Here is a 22,986-nt window from a genome sequence, read left to right as displayed (position 1 = left end):
GTAAATATTCTCTATAAGCCAGATGAATGGGAGGAAATCTTATGGCTTCATTGTAAAAGCAAACCAACAGAATTATTAAGGTTTAAAATGCAATATCTATTGCTACATACAAGTAAAAACTAGCTCAGTTAATACCATGCCAAAGAAGACAAAAAGAGTTTCAGAAATTTTATAGACATGAGAAAATATAAACACAGTAACAAAATGTTAGTAGGATGAAAATAGAATGTGAGAAAACTGGGCGGAGAAAAGGTCAATGTATCGGGAAGAGAATCTGAAATGAAACATGCAAGGGAAATACCTATTGGTGAAAGAACTAGTAAGGCTGAAAACTATAGACAAAGCAATGACCAATGTCTCACAGATAAATACAAGCTCCTTACTAGCCAAAACCCCCACCCACCCACCTTACCACCAACTCCTTCAGTCAAGGACTTCACTATCAACGGCTTCCTCTGGTGGTATCGAAACTTTGCGGAATGAAAAAGTGACTGCTCTCCATAGAAATAACCAGGAATCCCAATCACTTCCTTTCCAGTACCTCATAAAATAGCATCCAGAATTTTCTCAGATATTTTATATTTTTATTATAGATATTTAAGGCATTGTGTAAATTTAAACAGTACTATTTTAAAAATCATCTATTTCTAATGTTCAGGCTCTAGGCACACTAGCATGTTTGAATTTTTATTTCAAAGAATTTTATAACTGAAGGAATAGTGTCAAGTTACAAATAACTCATAAGGAACACAGAATTATTTGGGTCAGCCAGTTTTTTTAAAAAATTATAAACAGCCCTGGCTGGCGTAGGTCAGTGGATTGAGCGCAGGCTGCGAACCAGGCATTACAGGTTCGATTCTCAGTCAGGGCACATGCCTAGGTTGCAGGCCATGGCCCCCAGCAACCACAACCGCACATTTCTCTCTCTCTCTCCCCACCTTCCCTCTCTAAAAATAAATAAAGTATTTTAAAAAAATTATAAATGAAGTAAATATTTTTGTCTCTGCCTAATGTGTTGATATTTTGGTAACATTCTTAAATTAATCAAAGTTATGCTTTTCAAAAAAAAGATTTATACAAAACGTTTCTAATGAGTAGATGCAAGGAAGTATCTCCCATGTCCCACCCCTCCCCCATTTCATAGGTCAAGTGACCTCTAGCTGACGCTGAGTGTACAGTGGCTGACCTTGCTCTTCCTACAGTGTAGAGCTAATGAATCAAAGGGACCACCAGGTGGGGTCCGCACAATGTCTGCGAGGGTGCTATGCTGTGCGCATGCCCTGGTAAAGACGCCCTCAGACTATACATCTAGACAGGAAGGTGTCCTCTGGACTTAGGACCCTGAGGGGCACTGGAAGCCCAGAGAAAGGTGGAATCTACAGGAAGAAGGCCAGAACAGAACTGACATTCGGAGGCTTGCCAGATCTCTAGGGACATCTCGTCATGAAAACAAACCCAGTGCTAGGACAGCAAGAGGCCTGCCCTGGGTTATATATCCCAGGAGGGTCCCAGGGCTCTCACATGCCCTCAGGGAGTGTAGAATTACAGAAAATACAGTCAGCATTAGGAATTCTATGAAAGTTTTTAAAATGGGGAGGGGGGAAGCAGGAGGGGAAGCAAAAAAATGTGAAAATCACTAAAATGAAATTATTTCCCATTATCTCAATAATATCTGGGTAATGTGGGAGTCCCCAGTAGCAACTATATACAACTTAACGGCAAATGCCCACAAAAAGAACTTAAACATAGAAGGTATCTGTTCCCATCTCTAAATACACATATAGCAAGTGAACAATACAAAGGTATATACTGATATGTAAAATCTTTGTATTTAAAAAAAAAAAGAGTATTTTTACAAAGACAGGTGATAAGCTATGAAGAGTTGTTGCCTTGCCCTGGCTGGTGTGGCTCAGGTGGTTGGAGCATCGCCCTGCACAGCAAAAGGTTGGGGATTCGATTCTCCATCAGAGCACATACCTAGGGGTTGCAGGTTCCAACCCCAGTCAGGGCATGTGTGGGAGGCAACCAATCGTTGTTTCTTCCACACACTGATGTTTCTCTCCCCACTCCCCTCTCTCTAAAATTAATAAACATTTTTAAGAAAGAGTATGCATCTTGGGAAGGGAAATAAAGGGAGAAGGATGCTTTACTGGACTATATCATTTTTCGGTAGGATTTGAATTTTTCACCATCTGCATTTACTACTTTTTTCATAAAATTTTACAAAGAATGGGGAAGAGGGAAATTTAAAAAAATGTTTATTCCCAGCTCTCAAATATGAGTGTTTGAATTAAAATCTGAAAAAAAAAACCAAAGTTGTAAAATTGAATATATTCTTAAGAGAAAGGGTGAGTTGAGAAGATTTATCTCACTTAAGGAGAGCAGGTGCATCCTTAATAAGTTTGCTATGATCTTAATTTTTCTCCCTGAGAAAAGGCCCAAAATGAGCGAGTCTTGGCAGCAGGTGAAGAGCAGCACCTAGACTGGTCTGAATATCTCCAACATCTCATGACCTTGGGCTCCGAGCCACACTAACTCGGTCTGATTACAATCTGCCTTCCCAGCTAATAAGCTCTACAGAGTTTAGGTATTACAAATATAAGTTCATTGAAAAACTAGTAATTCTGGTTAAAAAGAAATCTTAAAAATACATATATAATCTCTAAGCCAATACTAAAAAAAAGAAAGAAAAGAGACAACCCTTCATATACAGGAAAAGAAATCTTATTAAAAGTCTTTTGGGCTTGGTTGAGAGCTAATGCTTATTTGGACCATTTGCACATCTACGTGGAAGAGTGTGAGACAAACATTTCTTATGTGAGGTCCCCATTCTAGTTGCAAAGAGAGTCCCAATCAAGCCACATAGCAGCCTGCTTCTCTTATAATTTCCCTTCCCACTAAATACAAGAAAAATATTCTTTTGCTTTTTAAAAAAGCACAAACAAGTGATAGCCCTGTTATCCCCAAATGACCTGAGAAAGTTAGCATGGCAAACAGAATGTGCAGTTTTATTACTCTCTTAGCACGCTCTAACACTGTACAACAAGCCCTGGTGGTATTGGGGTGGGGACTAACCTAAGTTAAAGGCAGTTTAGTGAAAATGAGTAAATTGATGACAAAAAAAAATGTGGCAAGGACTCTTTCTCCTTCAATGACACATGCTCCTCCAACACTTCTACAGTTTGAGACGTCCCTAGTCTCCCAAATAACTTGTCACACCGATGACAAAGATGTCAGTCAGCTATGATACAGTTCTACACTGACTACTTACTCTTCTGACCCCTTGTTCACTGTATATTGTTAGAATTTTCCGATCATCTTTGCTCTGAAAATTAAATATTTGAGACAATCTTATCTGGTCATCTTACAAAAATTACTAAAACTGAAAAAATTCCTGGAAATTATGAAAAGATTCACTGGTGGGTTAAAATATGTGCTATCAGGCTTCTTTATAATCCATGTTTTATTTTTCTATTTAAACATTCTTAGTTTAAGTTATTACGATCAAAATTTGGGTTCCTTTACGAACAAAATTTATGTTCCTTTAGGCATTTCCACCATCCTATAATGCATTGATTAGCTAAATATTATAACTATAAAATCTGGCTTAATGACCAAATTAAAGGATATAAACTTTGTCTATAGTGGTATTCAAATACTGGCAGATTGAAAATGAAATTGCCATATTATAGTTAAAAATTATTAAGGCATAGAGAAAGGTATTAATAGCTTCAATTTGGATAGTCCACAAGGGAAAAAAATTCAACTGCAAAGGTAATACCTACTTAGAGGACAAAGACAATTAGCTTTTCTATCTGGGTTTGTTAAAGCTTCCAACTAAAGGTTCACAACATCCTAAACCACCTGCCTTTTTTCTTTAATCCCTTTGTACTGTTTTCCTGCTTTCATTACCAGGTATCCATTCCTCCTTTCACTACCATCTCTTTCAGTGTCTCTTCCAAATAATCCCTGCTTTCTTCCAGTAACTTGTTTTGATTTTTCTTTGCTTTTTACTACTTCGTCCTCTGATTCTGGATTTCACTATCCTCAAGCTGCCTTAAAGAAGCTAAGATTCTTTCACCCTACTTCTCCATCAACTCTCTTTGCTTCCTTCCTATTTTGGGGGTAAGTTTTTCACACATTTTCCTCTTTAGTTTCTATTTTCGGCTCCTTCTCCTTCCCCTCAGCCTCTCTCCCTTTCAGAATCTCTCGTGGATTATTGTGGCCAACACAGAGAACTTTTTATTGTTGATGCCATCTGGTCATCGAGACAAAATATATTTTAAAAAGAGGGAGAGAGAGAGAAAAAATACATGCAATGAATTGTTAATATATAAAGTTATTTCAGTTAGTATAAAGAATTATATATACTTGTAAGAACTCAAACCATTAGTTGGCATGGGAAAAATAAAAGCTAACTATGAAGTTTTTATAGATTTATAACTCTAATTGCTAGTTTAAAATAAGGAAAGTCATTAAATTTAAAAAGTTACACTATCTTTTAAAATCAAATTTGATTTAACAAAAAGAAACAAATAACTCTATAAGCCTACATAAAAAACGTCTGAAGTGGGTGCCTAATTTTGGCATACAACGTTTGCGAGAAAGCCCACTTGTTTCCCTTTATATTGAAATCCAGACTTTGGCCTGCACTTGTCACATCCGTCAGCAGCTGCTTAATGAAAAGTGGGACCTTGCTAGCCTCTAGCGTGTGCCACTGAGCATGAGGAAAGCGTACAGCAAAATGAAAGCAGGAACAAGGTGGGTATAAAAAACTTTTCTTCTATCCAGTTTTATCCAACAATATATAAAAACTAATACTAACTTAATTAAACCTTTTAGTCTTAAAACTCTGACTTTTGGTGAAAATGACTGTCCTATTATAGATAAGTTTATAAAGTATTTGAGATATACTTATAGCAGTATGTAATTCATACACTTTGGTCATTAATACAAGTTCTTAAGCCCTACAACATGGTATCTAATATCTTGAGATTTACATCTTTAAAAGTGTACCCAAAGTAACATGCTAACACTGATGAAAATTACATGTATAAAATTCTTGAGATCAACTATAGTCTATGAGAAAAATATTACTCATTTTTTTTAGCTTTCACCCAGATTAGTTTCACTCAGATTCCCCATTTTTACTATATTGATCTCTTCTTTTCTATACATATCATTTTTAAAGTCTCCTGAAACTACTTCAGGGAAAATTTAAGCGTAGACATTAATAGGAAAAACATCATGCAAGTAGTATAATAATTTGCTACAGCCATTTTTTTCTCATAACACAGCCTCATGTGAAAATAAGTAATTTATGTCGATACCACATCATCTATGATCCTCACAATATCCATGACCTTCACATGATAATGTCCTTTAAGAAATTACTTCAGCTCAGCACCTTTTAATATTTAAAATCAGAAAAATCAAGACAAGGTAACACCAAGTCAACCACGAATTTGAGACATAACTCAAACTATTTTGTCACCTTGAGATACAAAACCAAATATAACAAAAGTTGGAAGGAAAAACTGAACAGGGATGGACAATTCAGGCCCAAGCTTACTCTACACACAGAATTAGGTCACATGTAATTGTAGCATCTTTACTTTACATGACATTCATTCATTGTCAATAACAAAAAGAGAAAAGGTTTATCTACAAGTGAAAAGATGGAAGTATTAATAAACATAACTGTGCTTGGCTCTTGAAACTTCTCTGTCAACATAAAAGGAAACAAAAATTTTAACAAATCATCCTATTTGTGTTAAGAACATGAAAAATCAATGAGAATCCAAAGTTTTCAGAATTTAAAATAAAAAAGCTCTATCAGCGTAGCTAACTGAACTAACAAAACTGTAAAAATTATGTATTTATTTACTTCTTAGTGCTAGTGGCTGCATATAAGAAAGTAAAAGCGTTTTTGAGCATTTATTCCTAGTACTCTTACCTCTTTCTTTTTCCCGTTTCCTCTAAATTGTTAAGGTTCAACTTTTTCCAGATATTTCTATTTTTTACTCAAAGCCTTTCTTTAGTTACAATGCTCAGTTACTACAATCATGTTATAACACTCTATTATAACATTCTTCAGACCTTTTCAAAACTCATCCTATTCCCAAATCTTGAAAAATATTTTCTTTAAGATAACTTTTTCAAATGTATTTGGTGTAGCCCATATTCTCCTGAAAAGACTTTGAGGGAGCAAAGACAATAAATACGCATGCAACACAAACCACAATTTACAAAAGTATTTATAACAGGTACAGATAACTTTGTAACATTGATGATTTAGAAATGTAATATTTAAGGAGAAGCACACAGGTTTTTCAGTTAAGCACTCAGTATAAAAAGTTTCATATGCATTAGTAGTAATTGTGATGAAACCGATCACTATGAAGATGGTGATGATGGTGGTAATAAAGGTGAAATGATCTGATTCAGTTGTTTTCCAACTTTGAAACCCTTCTTTCAAACAAAATCCCATACAGAAAACAGATAGGTAAAAGCACACTGAACCGAAGCTGCTCTAGTTTGGATGGAGGGTTGGGGGTCCAGAGACCTATCTGCTCACTCTCCTGCTGTCCTCAGTTCCCTCCCTGCCCACCCTGTCTCCTGGGAAGTCATGAAGCACCTCTGAAGAAATTCCATGGTTTAAAAATGATTGCTTTAACTGATCAGAAGCTATTTGGAAAATTTTAAGCCCATTGTGACCTCAGGCACAATTTAGGTTTTGATTTGTTTTTAATAAGAACAATAATACAGAAACCCAAGGAACTAAAGAATTTTAAAAGCTACAGGGAACTTTAATCCTTTCACATTTTACAGACAACAAACTCAAGTGTAAATTGGCCTAAGGTCTCACACTTATCAGTAGCAGAACCAAGAAAAGATCCCAGGTCTGTTGTTTTATTACTTCACCGCTGGTCCCTCTCAGTGCACCCTAAGATGAACAGCACATATTTTAAGTATTGTTCAGGTATTACTTAATCCTCTCAAATTCTTCTTTGCTTTTTTCACACAGTCTCTTTTGTACAAAACATACTAATGACAAGAAGTACTAGTTATAATTACCTTCGAAAACATTTTGAAAGCTCTTACAGAGAATTCAAGTTATCAGTACAGATACGGCAAACTTACAGAGTTTAACATGGCAAAACACAGCTAACAGGACCCAACTACACATTTATGTACTATTGATTTGCAATTGATCAAATCTTTTTTGTTGACTGTTTTTTTTATTATGTTTTTCTTCCCCCTACATTTCAGGGTAAAGATAAATAAAAATGATCCCTAAAAGTGGTTTGGAACTAACTTTGTGTTAAATTCAAGTCTTTGTATAAAGTAGGTGTTAAAAAAATGTCTAGTCAGTTCATTGGAGACTCTATTTAGAGTTCTACTTTTTATTCTTGAAGCTATATTTAATTTATAAATCTGAATTTAGGTTACCTTTGGATTTGATTTTTCTTTTCTGTTCTTTCAAGGAAGTTGAGGTATACAGAAATTCTCCATTGATGTTGGGGACCAGCCCTGCCTGGTTTCAGAAGCTATAATCCCCTCTGGCTAAGGCTGAGTAAAGAGACTTTGGGACCATAAACCCCTAAGGAGACAAAGCTTATCTCCCTGTCAGGGGCACCACCTCTGCCCCCTTTTACTTCACCCTGCTTGGCCACAGGTGGATGACTGGTTAGCCAATGATGGGTAAGGTTCCTCAAGGGAGGGATGACCTAAGACAGGCATGGTCATGAAGGGGCCCACAGGGGACCCTCGCCCCTCAGCTTTGACATAGCCTGAGTCCTCATTCTGTCTGCAAGAAGTCTCCTAATCTCTTGGCTGCCTCACTTCCCCTGCCTGACTTAAGCCTGAAACAATGCCAGAGGGCAGGCCTGGGCAGCCGTGGGCAGGAATGGGTGGTTCCTCTGGGTGATCAGACCTAAGAAAGAATGCATAAAATCCTGTGAAACCTGCTTTGCTAAGAATGTCCTCAACTTTCTGGTAAGGGTCCAAGCATGAAAGGAGTTTGTTTCCCAAAGTTCTATAGCCCTTTAGCTAACTGACCCTGACTCAGAATAAGCCCTCCTAGTTCTTTGTTTGTTATCTATTGTTCGATCCTTACTGCCTGACAATTATTGATGAGGCTTACCTTCCTGTGCAATTCCTGTGCAAATTGAACCCAATAAAAGCCCACTGAGGAACAAGTTCCTGGCCCTTCTCCTTTCAGAGATGGTGCGGGGGCCGGGGGGGGGGGGGGGGGTCTGTGGGCAGAGCCCACACACACACAGAGTTCTAAGTTATACTTTTAATTTAAACAAAAGAAATAAGGGACCACAGTTACTATGTTAAAAAGTTCAGAATTTGAAAGTAGTTCATCTTTTCATCTTCAAAATATGAAACAGGATCTATTTATCTCCATAGATAGGATTTGCACTGATTTAGTAAAAACTACTGACATGCATGCAATATGAATATAAGCCAATTCTGTATTACACCTAATTGGTATCAGATAGTATAACTGACAAGTAGAAATTCATGAAATAACTTCACTTGTATTATAAAATATAAAAATTAGAAAAGCCAATATAGTTTTAAATAGTAAATGCATCATTCTCAGAATAAACATTTAGGAAAAAACACAAACTACATTTACCGGTGTACATAATGCTATAAAAATAAGGTATGCTAATTCTGTAAATTTTATAATACAAATTGCACTGAAATGAGAAGAGAAATGGAAAAAAACTACCTTTCTCTCCAAAGAGTGTACAGATCTAAGTGAAATTTATAAATTGTTATTAAGTTAAGGGACAATCACTTTGTATTTGAAAAAAAATGAAAGCACCTTTGAGTATGTAAAAATGTTTCTCAATGACACCCCAGTCACCCAAAGACAAAAAAGCACATCCCTTTCTCGCATTACTACTGGCTGCCCCAAATTTTCTCCAAATGCCTACTGAAGAAAATAGGTAATTTGTTTTCATTTTCAAAATGAAAATTTTGTAAAGGTACAGTTGTTACTGAAAAAATATTTACCAAATATAATATAAATTTCAAATATATCATGTGTAAATAATTACTTTGGGAAAATCCAAATCTCTGAAAATAAAATTTTAATACATTTGACATATAAAAATGGAGTACCATATGAAAGATTACCTTAATAATATATGCTGAGATTACTTGAGTGACTAAAATAAGAACATTACTTTTTCCTCTTTATGAACACAAACACACAATGAGAATCAAGAATAAAATCTCCATCTCAAGATTAAATAAGATTACCTACAATAACACAGCAAGTGAAAGACACTAACAACTAGGATCTGTGTTTGCATTTTCCTTATTTAACCAACCTTTAGCTGGTGGAAAAGGATGAGAAGGGAAGTGAATCTGAACAGAGTTCCAGTGGAAACTGCAGAAGTTCTTCATTATCTGTAGAGCCTTAAGAAACAAGAACAAAACTAGTTTTTATTAATAACCTATTATTAATTTTTAAAAACTAAGAATCTTGGATAACATATATATTCCCCCCTCACACCAATTTATTTTGGTTATTTTCTCCTTGGTTGCTCCCATAGGGACCCTTCACTTGCAAGTCTCTTAGCACAGTGCCTTGCAAATAATATTGTTAAATAATTATTATTATTATCCTACTCTTTGTATCTTTCTAGTTCTATGATACTTAAACTAGTTATTTATCTTCTTTGACAATATCTAAACACGTAAGTGTTGATATTAATTCAATGCTATACATGTAGAGTGAAATCAACTTAAAAATTTTAGACAAATCATGAATATTTTATTCAGCCAATGAGTCACTAAACTTTACTAAAGTGTACTACCCTGTCCTTTTTTTTTTTTTTTCCAGAACACATAAGTGGTTTCTAATAATTTGGGTTTTCTTTGGAATTTATTAAGAATGGTACTTACGAAGTTTTACTGAAAAAACAACTCTGAGAATCTGTTGAATCCTAGGGGACCTTTCCTGAGAAAAACACGATGCTCACTTACTACAGCAGTAGTTTCGAAAATGCCCTGAGGACCTCCTCAGCTATGATATTAGGGTAGGGTCCTCTAAATTACTGCAGAATATGCTACAATTGAGTCTAGAAAAACAGCAGTATCTCTATGTAAATAGCAGTCAACCACCTATTCACAGGTAAAAAGCACCATCAGTCCATATGCTTATCCACAAGTAGTTATAATAAAGATAAAAAGTGGCAGATTCTCTTCAATAAAGAGTTCATTATATAATCTGCCTATCAAAGCAGACAAACATGAGCTATGATCCCATTCACCATAGACCTTACCTCTTTGGCAATGACTTTTCAACATGTGTTTTGTGGTCTGTAAAGCCTGATTTTTGTCAAAGTTATTGCAACTGCCGTGACTGTGACCTAGAATCACAGAAACAACAGGATCAGCAAAATAATCATTGTCAAAGTAAGTTTCTTACACATAGTATTCAATACCACAGAACAAGTTACACTAATTGGCTAATTCACCATTCCTGGTTAAGATTCTCAATCAGAATTATGCATCGTTCAGACATCAGACTACAACTAAGCTCAACATGTACACCTAAATATAGATCCAGAAAAAGTTCAAGAACCTTGTCTAAAGGATGGGGCCTGGAAAAATCCCACGTAAGTACAAATCCTACTGTATGTTTGCTGGAGGACAAATGTGATTCTACCTTCAGATAACCAGAGTTCAAACATATATATATCTATATACACACACAGTCTGAGTCATGCTAACATGTAAAACATTTTGAAGTAAAACTGTTTATACTTATTTAATTACGGCAAAGTTACATAGCATGAAAACAGATTAGAAAGAAGCTAGAAATCTTCTTTAATAATAGACTAAATCTTCATTACTGAATTAATTCATCTTCAGGCAGAGACACTGTAAATTTACATGGCAAAGGCAGCAGGGGATCATAGACCGTAGTTTAAATACAGGCTCTATTCAATAGAAAATATTAGCAATATCACTTCTTTTAATTTAAAAATTTACAAAACCTGACATTTTAACACACATTATATTATGCAGATGAACATTTAAAGGATTGAAACAAAACTGATCCACTTGTTTTCTCTGTTCTTACATTAAGAGTACATTTTTTAACATTTAAGCAGATAGTAAAGTTTAATCCTATTTATTGATGTCATAAAAAGTTACATAAGAAAAAGGTATTTTAAAATTTGCATACACACAATATATTTTTATGAATTTTAAAACTATGAAATATCTTAAAATATAATTATTTTATTGTATGGAATATTAAAATAGAAAGGACAACTTAAGCATTTTACCTGATGGCACAGTGCAGATGGATATGTAAAAAAAATAATTCAGCCCATAACGTGGTATTCCAGATAATATATACACTTTTTTCATTTTAATTTCATGGCTCTTAGAAATTTTAATTAAAATATAGTTAAGGTCAAAATGGTTCCTACCTTGAGCAAATTTTCACGAGATCATTAAAGTTCTTATTGAGGGCTTGATTAGTCAGGTTAAGGCTGCTTAATCGGATGACTCTCACCGATGTGAACATCTACATAGGAGGAGATATGAAAGTATGTCATTTCATTATTCTAACTAATAACTGTGATAGTTAATAAAACTGCCAAATAACAATAATAACTAATATGGTAAAAGGGTAACATTTTCATTGCAATAAGCAGGTAAAAACATATTAAGAGGAATTTTCTAAAATAAATCACTTACATTGTATTTGCTTAAAATTAAAAGTGAAAGATTTACCTGTATTTCAGATGTCCAATTATTTATACCAGGCATAATTTCTGTATTACAACTATAGAATCCTGTCAAAATAAATTATAGTTAAAATATATGATAATATTTCATTTTTTGTGTTAAAAAATAACTTTTCAATTATTGCATGAAATTCTAACTGTAAGAACCATTCATTCTTTTTCTAAACTTTATACCTTTAGAAAACTTTAGGACATCTTAATAAATTATTAGTTTTAGCCCTGGCTGGCGTAGCTCATGGATAGAGCATAGGCTGCGAACCAAAGTGCGCAGGTTCGATTCCCAGCCAGGGTACATGCCTGGGTTGCAGGCCATGACCCACAGCAACCGCACATTGATGTCTCTCTCTCTCTCTCTCTCTCTCTCTCTTTCTCTCTCCCCCTCCCTTCCCTCTCTAAAAATAAATAAATAAAAATCTTAAAAAAAATATTAGTCTTTTTAAAAATGTCTAATCATACAGGATTAAAACTCAGTTCACCTAAGTTCTAACATAAATATTTTAAAACTATGTTTTCAGCCTTGGAGCACCAAGCACACACCAAGATGTGAGAGTGATAAAGCCTTTAAAATAAAGTTAGTGCCAGAATAATTATGAACTAAAATACTTATGTGTAAAAGAAAAGATAATCTCATCCAAAGGTAATTTCTTCTGTTTACCTGAAGGAGGAGGGACATCAGTAAGTAGAGAATGTACATCTTCCATAGCATCTGTGTCATCAATCTGAAAACAAGAAAGGTTAAAACTATTACATAACTAGTGTTATGTAATGCAATCATTTCAAATTTTTAAAAAAATTATTATTTACTAAATAGAAAATATAAGAGTCAAAAAACTACAGCCATTTTCCCCTGAGTTAAAATATAAAACTAAAACGGCTTTCAAATTACTGTAAATTTCTCCACAGTAATAATTTTAAGTACTTTTTAAAAAAAGATTTTATTTATTTATTTTTAGAGAGAGGATATGGAAGGGAGAAGAAAGGGGAGAGAGATATAAGTGTGTGGTTGCCTCTTGCACGCCCCCTTGGGGAACTGGTCTTGCAACCCAGGCATGTGCCCTAGACTGGGAATCGAACCAGCGACCCTTTGTTTCACAGGCCAGTATTCAATCCACTGAGCCATATACTTCTAAGTGAAAATATTTTATAAGTAGACTTAATATTTTTTAAAGTGAGCTTTTTCTCAATCTTTTATGAGGGCATGTTTCAAAAGAAGATACCATGAACAATCATCTCTATTTGTTTAGATAAATATAGTACTATTAAAATTTAAAAAAACCTTCTGACTAAATGCACAACTGCTTTAAAATAAAATTATGTAGGGATAAATTCAAAGGTATGTCTAAAAAATAAGTCCCAACCTTACTTTTCTTGGATCACAACATTCCATTGTGAGTAATAACAGAGTGAAGATACTAGGCTGGACATATATTGACATCCATCTGTGGCATCAGAGGTCTAAGTCCTAACTCACACACTCTAAGCTTCACTCACATCACCCGGCGACTTCCAGAACCACTTCCTCTTCTACTTTACCTTAGCTATAACCTCAGCACTACCAATGCAAACCATTCCGCATCCAAACCTCAAGCATTTTCCAACTACAACCCCCTGGCCTTTTTGTCCTTATCTCTACTGAATCTGCACCTTGCCCTGCTCCACCCAGCCAGGATCCAGGATCAGAAATATCAGTGATGCTCTGATCAAACCTCAGGCAATACTAAGAGTCACCTGTTAAACAGATTCCTGGGACTCACCTCGAAATTTTCATTTACTAGGTCTGAAGAAAGGACCCCAGAATTTGTATTTCCTCCAGGCTCCCAGACAGTGCTGACACTACTGGTAGTCACAGCCACTTTGAGAAGCACTGCTCTCACCAGTACCCCTGGACCCTTTTCTATCTTACCCTGACACATACTTTATCAACTCCCATTACTTTTCCATCTCAGACGTAAAAAAAAAAAAAATGAGAAAAGGCACAAATCCACACGCTTTGAGTGCTCTACAAATTAACTCTTACTTAACTCTCAGCTGAGCGTGTGCATCCCCCAGGGCCGACACCCTGACCACACTCACAGGCACTTTTCTAGAGTCTTCAGAACTCCAGTCCGTTCCACACCAGTTCTACCGCTTCCTGAGGTCAGGCATCCAACTTTCTCTCAATGGGTGCCTTACCAGAGCATTTCTGAGCATCCTCACTTACTTTCCTTCCTTCAATATCAAAGGAATCTATCTCTTTCACAGCAACCCATTCTAGGCAGGAGGGCAGGGGGAGCAGATCTGTGAGGCAGAGGGTCCATGGGCCTTTTGTGCCACATTAGTCTCCAGAAAATCTAGTGCTGAGTGTATTTTTACAATGAAAGTTCAACAGTATCCTCTGAATTCAGTAAGGAAACAAACACTGCATTCAGAACTCACAGTGCCTATGCTATTACATGTAAAAATGTTATAATGATAGTAACATGTTGTAACACATAAAGCAGGTCATTCTGCACTTTAACTTGTAATTTAAATGCATTCAAGTTTACAAAAAAATGGCTCCAAGGGTTTAATATTATTTTAATTTTATTTCAACCCATACATTAATTTTTCCAGAAGCACCTGCATTATTGTATCAGTCTTCTGGTGTTGAATAAAAAATATATTACTAAGTTCTGATATTCTCAAGTTTATTTTAATTTCTATAATAAATATAAGTTATAATACAAAAGAATCACATCAATTTAGAATTTCATTGTAAAAATGCACATCTAAAAACTTTAAGAAATTAGTCCACAGAAATAATACCTCCAAAACAAAAGCATCTTTTTTCCCATGTGAAAGGTCCAATTCTGTAACTTCGTCAGAGCTTTCTGATTGAGATCTTAAAAGTCTCGAACGCTGCCGAGGTTCTGGGATGGGTGATCCTATAATCTCTTCAGATATCTCCTAAAAGAATAAAATTGCTTTATGTTATGTAAGACCATGTTTTTCAGTCTTTTTTTTTTTTTAAGCTGCAGTCCTTTTTTCTTTTTCTTTTAATTGAAGTAGAATTGATATAATGTTATATTAGTTTCAGGTGTACGACATAATGATTTGATATTTGCAACTTCAGTTTGGTTTTAAATTTTTATAGTAACAGAAAACTACCTGAAGGGAGATGTTTGTAAATATATGAAAGTCTATATTTACTTGTGAACTTCATGACTAATTAACCTTTTATAGATATGTATAAGGACATTTCCTTTAATTGACAATAGCAGCCCTGACACACTAACTCAAGAGCATCTGTATATAACTGCCAAGCCAGAGCAAGGCATTACTGACATCTACTGTACGGGGGGGGGGGGGGGGGGGGGGGTGGGACTATAATGAGGAGGGAACTGGCAGTCCCTGCAGCTTGGAAGGTATTTTCTGCTCAGCATTTAAAAGTCCCAATAGTCCACAAAACATTAAAAATTTATGCCCTCGAATATGATTCTACTCTTCTATATCTCTTCTTATCCAGTGGTGATTTTTCAAAGCTCCAGATAGTAAAATGAGGAACACAATAGATCAGGAGTGTTGGACTCATTTTCACCGGGAGCCACATCAGCCTTGCAGTTGCCTTCAAAGGGCCAAATGTAATTCTGACACCTTAACTGTTAAGGAGTAGTTACATGCATACAGTCCTAAAATTATTTCAGCCCTTTGAAGGCAACAGCAAGGCTGATGTGGCCCCTGGTGAAAATGAGTTTGACATCCCTGCAGTAGATGTATATGTGCATTTACCATATGTATAATACATGCATTACACGTGTATTTGCTCTGTATCTCATAAAGCTAAGTAAACTTTGGTAGTTACTGTAATGATCTCTTTGAGATCAGTGTACAGTGCAATCTTATATGGGTTCATCAGCTTTCTCCTATTACATAACCAAAGATCAGAGCTGACTAGAGGTTCTAAATATCTGTTGGCAAAAAATAGTACAGGGAAAATGTGGATATGTGGGCACAAATGCAAAAGCCATAACTTACTGTTAGTGTAACAGACCTATCTTTTTAAAAAACACAAGAAAGTTAAAAGAAAAAGCTTTTCAAAAATGCAGTTTTAAATGCTCATTGCTAGCGCATCCCTTACATAAGACTACCACCACGCAGTTTCACAACGTAGCTATCTCTGGAGCACTTCCACGCCCATTTATATTGTGTGCGCTGCAAATTAACCTGCCCTATATAAATGTGACAAGATACTCATGGTAATAAACACATCAGAAAGAGCTGCAGTTTAGAGGCAAAGTAGTTTGGGTTTGAAAGCTAGTAAGTGAAGAACTTGTCTAGATCAGGCCTCCTGACTCTGAGTAACACTCTTCTCAGTAGAAACCACCGTTCTTTTTATAATTTTATAGTAGTTTAAAATTCGATTATGCCTCTGTTCATTGTATCATGGACCTAATAAATATAACTATCTGAAATTTAATACAGTGGGACCTTATTTGTCAAACTTAATTCGTTCCAGAATGCTGTTTGAGAACCGAATTGTTTAAAATGGGACACAGAAAACTGAGGTTTGACTGTGTATCTTAGACTTCTAATGCGGTTTCACCACTGGTGCTGTTATTACAAATTAAAGTTTTACACTGCATTTTGATACTTTTGATTGATTGAATTAGCTTCAGTTAAATGGTACTACACCTCTGCATTAGAAACATTTTCCATGTATTGAGAAAAAAAATCAAACAAGAACATATACTTCAGCTGGGGCTACCTTTGTAAGAAATGAAACATTCTGATCCACAATTTCAGGGTGGGCATGCATTGTTTTAGAAAACTGAGAACACAAAACTGTAATGTGAGTAGTGGCTTAGTACACTGACTTTATGGAACAAATTCTGAGATGTTATTCTAAAAGACTGTAATGTAGCACCTGAAATAAGGAAAGCCACAGAATATTCATAAATTGGTTAGTCCTTTTGTAGAAATACAGTCATATTCAACATAAGATATCCATATAGGCTGAAATTTTAAAAATTCATAAAAGATTTATTCCTTTCCCTAAAATGTACTACTAAAGCAGTAGCTCAATAAATATTTATTGGATATATGAAGTTACTTAATTCACATCCTCTAGTATGTCTCCATCTTCAAGAGGCTTACATTGGGAAGGAAGAGAAGTGCAAGAACATGAAACAGGCGCTGTGACAAAACAAATGCAGGTACAATAGAAACAGTGAAGAGTCAGGTCCTGCGTGAGGTCGCCATGGAAGTACAGAGTTGATAAACACTGTTACACAAGAGTGCAGTTGATATCATTAGAACTGATATATGGAATTAGAACTGATATATTTGCAAATCATTCTCCCCAACAGGAGTAAACACTATTAACAGATGTTTAAATATACAGTAGGTGTATAATTATAAAAGGAAAATAATTACAGCAAACAAGCAGTCAATAAAGTGTTGCGGAGAAAGCTTTTACAAAGGTTAGATTAACACATTAACCTCTCAATGAATTTAAAGGAGCTCTATATTAACACTGTTTGATATAAATATAAAGCAAACTCCGTAGGTAATAATATAAAGAAGATACAAATGAAATGTGAAATCAATATGAAAGATATCCATAAGATATTTTATGTTCTTTTTCATTTACTAATCTTCAAAATCCAGTGCACTGCCTATTTTACACCTATGGCAAGCACATCTCAACTCAGATCAGCCACATGTGCCCAGGGTCTGCCATGCTGAGCTATGCAGTGCTAGTCATGCTCTTAAAATTCCCCCCAGCTTAACAACTCTGCTAGAAAGCTATAAGTTTTAAGCTGGAATTCAGATGCACTATTCCAAAAGACCAACCAAAATTCAAAATTTTATATAAAATAATTTTAAAAAACAATAATGTTATCCACACACTTTCCTCTTACAGAAATATTTCATTATCAGGGACTCATGAAAACAAATAGTTTCATTCTGACTCCACCCCATGTTTCTCTCAGTTCAGATCATGGCTGTAAGGCATCGGTAGAGTAAGAGGCATCATGATACCGACTGCAAAGATGGTGAGAAGTCTGACTGGAAAGCACTGGTAGGAAAGTTGTAAGAAAAATGCCAAAATTAAAAATCAAAACAAGACAAAACTGTTCTTTCACATTTTTACCATAGGTAAGAACTGTTTGTTTTTATTAGAAAACAATACTTTAAGTCATTTATTTGGTCATTCAATAAGTATTTATCAAAATACCAGAAAGAACTGCCCTAGGCATTAGGGACACAGCCCTGATACAGCTTCAGTCTACGGCGAGGAACAAGCAACAGGCAACGAGGGGGATAGGAAGTACCAAAAACTGGTAGGAGAGTTACGATTCTTAAATGGGGTGGCCAGAGTGAGCAGCCCAAAAAGGAGACATTCCCACTGCTGTAAAGGAAATAAAAGAGTGAGTAATGAGGAAAGCAAATCTAAGCAGTGGGGAAAAAGTCTTTAATGTCCAAACTAATATAACCTAGAAATATGCTGATATCTAAACGACGACTTGTGCATTCACAATGTAGATTTAGTTCACTTACTGGAGGATTGATTTCATACAGCTCTTTATTCTTAGCAATCGTGTCATTTATCTTCTTTTGCATGTGAGATATATGCTGTTCATAGGAGCCATCATTAGGAGTCTTCCCAGCAATCTGAATTCCACCAGGCGTTGGCAACGCTGCTAAAAACACCTGTGGCCGACTTGTGAAAATAAAGGGGAAATAATAAAAAAAAAATCTGAAGAATAACAGTCCTTAAGTTTTCACATTCAGGAATGCACTCTTTGCCCTGCAGGAAAAAGATAACTAGTGGGTGCACAGACACATGTGGACGGGCACAGCAAAACGTAACTGGCAATGAGCTGGTTGCTTCTGGTGAGAATCCAGGGACGTGGGACGCAGTAGGGGAGGTTTTACTTTTCACTGCATACCCAACAATACTATACAATTTTTACCTTATGACTGTGAAAAATAAATTGCATTGAAGAAGTTTAGGAAAGAAGATGAAAAGTTGTTACAAGTTTTGCATCAAAGAGTAATTTATCTTTTCTGTAGCAAAAGTAAAAGGGAAACTTTTGCAAAGCAAGTGAAGAAACTGAAGTGCAAGAAGAATAGGAAACTTACTCAAGATGACACTGTCAGTAAATGTGAAGAAGAAATCTGAATCTGTTTTTCACTCTGAAATCCAAGACCTTTTCACTATACCATGCTACTTCCATATTACCAAGAAAGAAAACTTCACTTGATACATATTTATTTTAAGCGTTTAATTAGTTATTAATTTCTGATCGTGTAACAGTACTATACGCCATTAATATTGAACCACTAGAGGAAATACAACACAACATACATACACATGCACTCCACACACCTGTGTGTTTATGTTTAAATTGCTCATATAAACAGGGCAAAAAATATACAGCAACATACACATCAAATTGTTAGCATAAAAGAAGTAAATGGGGAAAAGAGATGGCAATTTTAAAACTATCGATATTTGTGTATTTTGAATTATTATTTTAAAACTAATCAGTTGCCAATTTTATAAAAGTCCATCCTCAACAGTGTATGGTGCTCTATGATGCAGTAGATGAAATTGATCCTCAGAAGCCCTCCCTCCTGGTTTGTTCATTAGCATCTATGACTGCACTTGCGACCCAGTGTCTGATGCTCAACCTGAGAATACCCTCTGTGCCATGTGAAGCCTTAGTGTACCATCTCTAACACTTTTTAACAGCAATTGCTAATGAGGCAACAGCCCAGGAAGAGCTGAGAACACAGATTCTAAAACTAGACAGTCCTGGCTTTGAAATCTAGTTCCAGTACTCAACCGTATTACTCTGGACAAGTCTCAACCTATCAACAGCATCCATGTTCTCTTCTTGTAAAGACAATATAGCAGTTCTTCTGGAGTGGCATAGTGTCAGACACCCAGTGACACTCATCAGTGATTAACTATCATGGAAGCTACTCTTGGGACCTCGAGATTGAAAAGCACAAGCTAAAACACACACAAAGATCAAAATTCCAAACAGCTATAATTAGTGTCACTAGTGATCAAGAAAGAAAAGATTAGTAACGTAGGAAATGGCAGTATTTGAAGATTTACAGGGGAATCACACAATAGTTTCCTGGGGCTCCACCATCACCACCATCCTGATGCAGTGTACACGTTTCATAAACCTCTGAACATGAATGAAGCTCTCGCTCCCACAGATACCCACCATAACTACTGTTTTGTATTCAGCCCTATTTATCATTTATGTTAAGTCCTCATTAAGCATGTGAGTTTTTATATGAATGAGTCATAATGAATAGTTTTTCCCCACGTTAATCTAAATAGCAAATATTTGAATATAAATTAGATTACTTTCATTAATCATTACAAATTCCTTGTTAAAAAACTGTGATTTCATGATTAGTTTATTGTCATCATTATACAATTATCCCCCACAAACAGAAATTTCCGTATTTGCTCTTATAGAAAACAATGGATGAAGCAGGAAACAATTTAACATTTTATGTACAGATGGATACTAAGAAAAAGAGTCCAAGTGCCATAAGCTTCTAGAGTTAAATTTCTATGTCTCAGAAAGATGGCAGAGAACTCCAATTTATAAAGCACCAGCGACTAGACAAAAATTCTGGCTAGAAAATATCTAGACTATAAGAGGATTTCCATAAACATTACTGATCAGATTCCACCTAATCAATCTATGTTTACAGGCATCTAGTTCTCAGGATCTCAGGCTATGCACAAAGGCAGCTCTTGCTTACCCTACTGACAACTTTCTAGTCAGAATTTGTTTTCTAACAAGAGAAGGTAAACATGAAGCTGAGGTAAAGAGCTTCCCACTGCCTCACAATTTATCAGCACTTAAGAAACACATATTTTATTGCATATTCTACTGTCTTCTGGCCACAGACTTATATTTATAATGAAATTAATTATCTATCCAACAGCAGGCAGTGTCTCAAAGGTATTGCTTTACTTTCTCCATTAAAACTACAGATTATTGACCACTTTGGAGCACCACCACCCTGCCCCTGCACAGATGATCTTCCAAGGAGGGAGGAGGTTGGTGGTCAGTGGTCACAGTCAGTCGTCATTGCAGCTGAGTGGCCTGGGTAAATCCCACTCACTGATCTGCCAACGGCAACCAAGGCTCAGCCAAAAGAGGAGGGTGTACTCAGCCCACATGAAGGGTGCACCTCAAGTTCCCAGCTTGGGTGACAGGAGAAGCAGTGCCACTGGACCCTACAGGACACCTACTACAATAGGGCACACTACCAAGACATGGAGTCAAACAGCTCTATCTAATATACAGAAACAAACACAGGGAGGCTGCCAAAATGAGGAGACAAAGAAACACGGCCCAAATGAAAGAACAGACAAAAATTCCAGAAAAGAGCTAAAAGAAATAGAAATAAGCAATCTATCAGATGTAGAGTGTAAAACACTGCTTATAAGGATGCTCAAGAAACTTAATGAAGACCTGAGCAGCATAAAAATGATCCAGTCAGGAATGAAGGATACCCTAACTGAAACAAAGAACAATTTACAAGAAAACAACAGTAGAGTGGATGAAGCCAAGAATGAAATCAATGATTTGCAACCTAAGGAAGCAAAAAACGCCATGCAGAACAACAAGAAGAAAAAAAAATTAAAAAAAAAATAAGGATAGTGTACACAGCCTCTAGGACAACTTTAAGAGGTCCAGCATTTGCCTCATAGGGGTGCCAGAGGGAGAAAAGAAGAGCAAGAAATTGGAAATCTATCTGAAAAAATAATGAAAGAAACTTCCCTAATTTGGTGAAGGAAATAGACATACAAATCCAGGAAGCACAGAGAGTCCCAAACAAGATGGACACAAACAGTCCCACTCCAAGACACATAATTAAAATGACAAAGGTTAAAGATAAAGACAGAATCTTAAAAGCAAGAGAGAAGAAGTTAAGTTACCAGAAGGTTGCCACATGGGAGGGGGAGAGGGGAGAATGGGTGAAGGAAGAGGTGAGGGGATTAAGAAATACGAAAAGGTAGTCACAGAATAGCCATGTGGATGTAAAGTACAGTGTAGGAAATGGGGTAGCCGAAGAATTTACACGTGTGACCCACAGACATGAACAATGGTGGATTGCCTGAGGTAGTGGGGGGCTGGGTGGAGGGGGGCACAGGGGGAAAAATCAGGATAACTGTAATAGCATAATCAATAAAATATAATAAAAAAAAAATTAAAAAACAAAACAAAACAAAAAAACTAAAGATTATTTTAGTTCTCCCCACCTCAGGAGTGATTTGCCCCCAAAAAGGACATTTGGTAATGTCTGGAGACATTTTTTTGTTGTCATAATGGAGGGACGTTATTAACATCTAGTGGGCAGAGGCCAGGAATGCTGCTAACCATCCTTTAATGAGTGAGACAACCCACTACAACAAAGTGTTATCCAGCCCCAAATCTCTACAGTTCCAAGAAGGAAAAGTCTTGTCTTAGCAATGTGTAAACAACAACAAAATCCAGCACAATGGTGGCCAACTTTAATAAACAAGCTGCACATAATTTTTAGAAATCTGACTACTGAGGTTACGGTCAGAATATAAAAATATAATGATCACATACATATAAATTGATAAGAAAATAAATATTTTATATGATAATCTATTAATTTAAAAACAATATTTAATTTTATAATATAAAAGGAAAATATTTGAAAGCCTATCACCAGATATGTTATTTCTTATGTCTCCAACCCTCAAAAGTCTAGTTGTCAGTCTTTTTAAAAGAATGTTTAATCACAAAAAACAATAGGCGTCACAAAAACAAAAACAGAACACGTAAACTTACCGCTAGGCCCATCAACATATTTTCACCGACTGTAATCTGAATTCTCAGTCCAAATAAAGCATTCATTCCTTTGAGTTTTAGTTTATTCATTAGCTGAGTATGTACTTCATATTCCATAAATGGCAACAGATTACTGATAGCTGTGGCATTTGCTTCTGCCTGTGCTTTCTTTTTTAAGCGACATAACCTGTTAAAAAAATAATTGAGTCAGTGGACAGTATTCTTGGTACCATCTTAAGATATCCATTTTTCAAACTTTCTAACAGAGTGACGTAAGGAAAAACATGGCTTGCTATATTAATAATCTTTCTGTCATTTTTTCACTGTATATGTCTTTGCTGAAAATATATTTCAATAAATAACAATTCTTA

General features: G+C 35.7%; 1 protein-coding gene across 1 annotated transcript in view; it reads right to left on the bottom strand.

The window, feature by feature from the left end:
* Positions 1–22,986, bottom strand: part of C2CD5 (C2 calcium dependent domain containing 5) — an 88,055-nt gene that overhangs the window by 5,758 nt on the left and 59,311 nt on the right. The window contains 12 exon segments of the mRNA XM_036019258.1: positions 9,354–9,381; positions 9,383–9,441; positions 10,311–10,373; positions 10,376–10,399; positions 10,885–10,920; positions 10,923–10,999; positions 11,469–11,566; positions 11,776–11,837; positions 12,445–12,508; positions 14,574–14,714; positions 18,309–18,461; positions 22,604–22,802. Of these exon segments, the coding sequence (XP_035875151.1) occupies positions 9,354–9,381; positions 9,383–9,441; positions 10,311–10,373; positions 10,376–10,399; positions 10,885–10,920; positions 10,923–10,999; positions 11,469–11,566; positions 11,776–11,837; positions 12,445–12,508; positions 14,574–14,714; positions 18,309–18,461; positions 22,604–22,802 (1,004 nt within the window).

This window comes from Phyllostomus discolor, chromosome 2, assembly GCF_004126475.2.
Source record: "Phyllostomus discolor isolate MPI-MPIP mPhyDis1 chromosome 2, mPhyDis1.pri.v3, whole genome shotgun sequence".
NCBI classification, from domain to species: domain Eukaryota; kingdom Metazoa; phylum Chordata; class Mammalia; order Chiroptera; family Phyllostomidae; genus Phyllostomus; species Phyllostomus discolor.
Note: the sequence above shows the minus strand (reverse complement) of the source record. Positions and strands in the feature narration are given on the sequence as shown.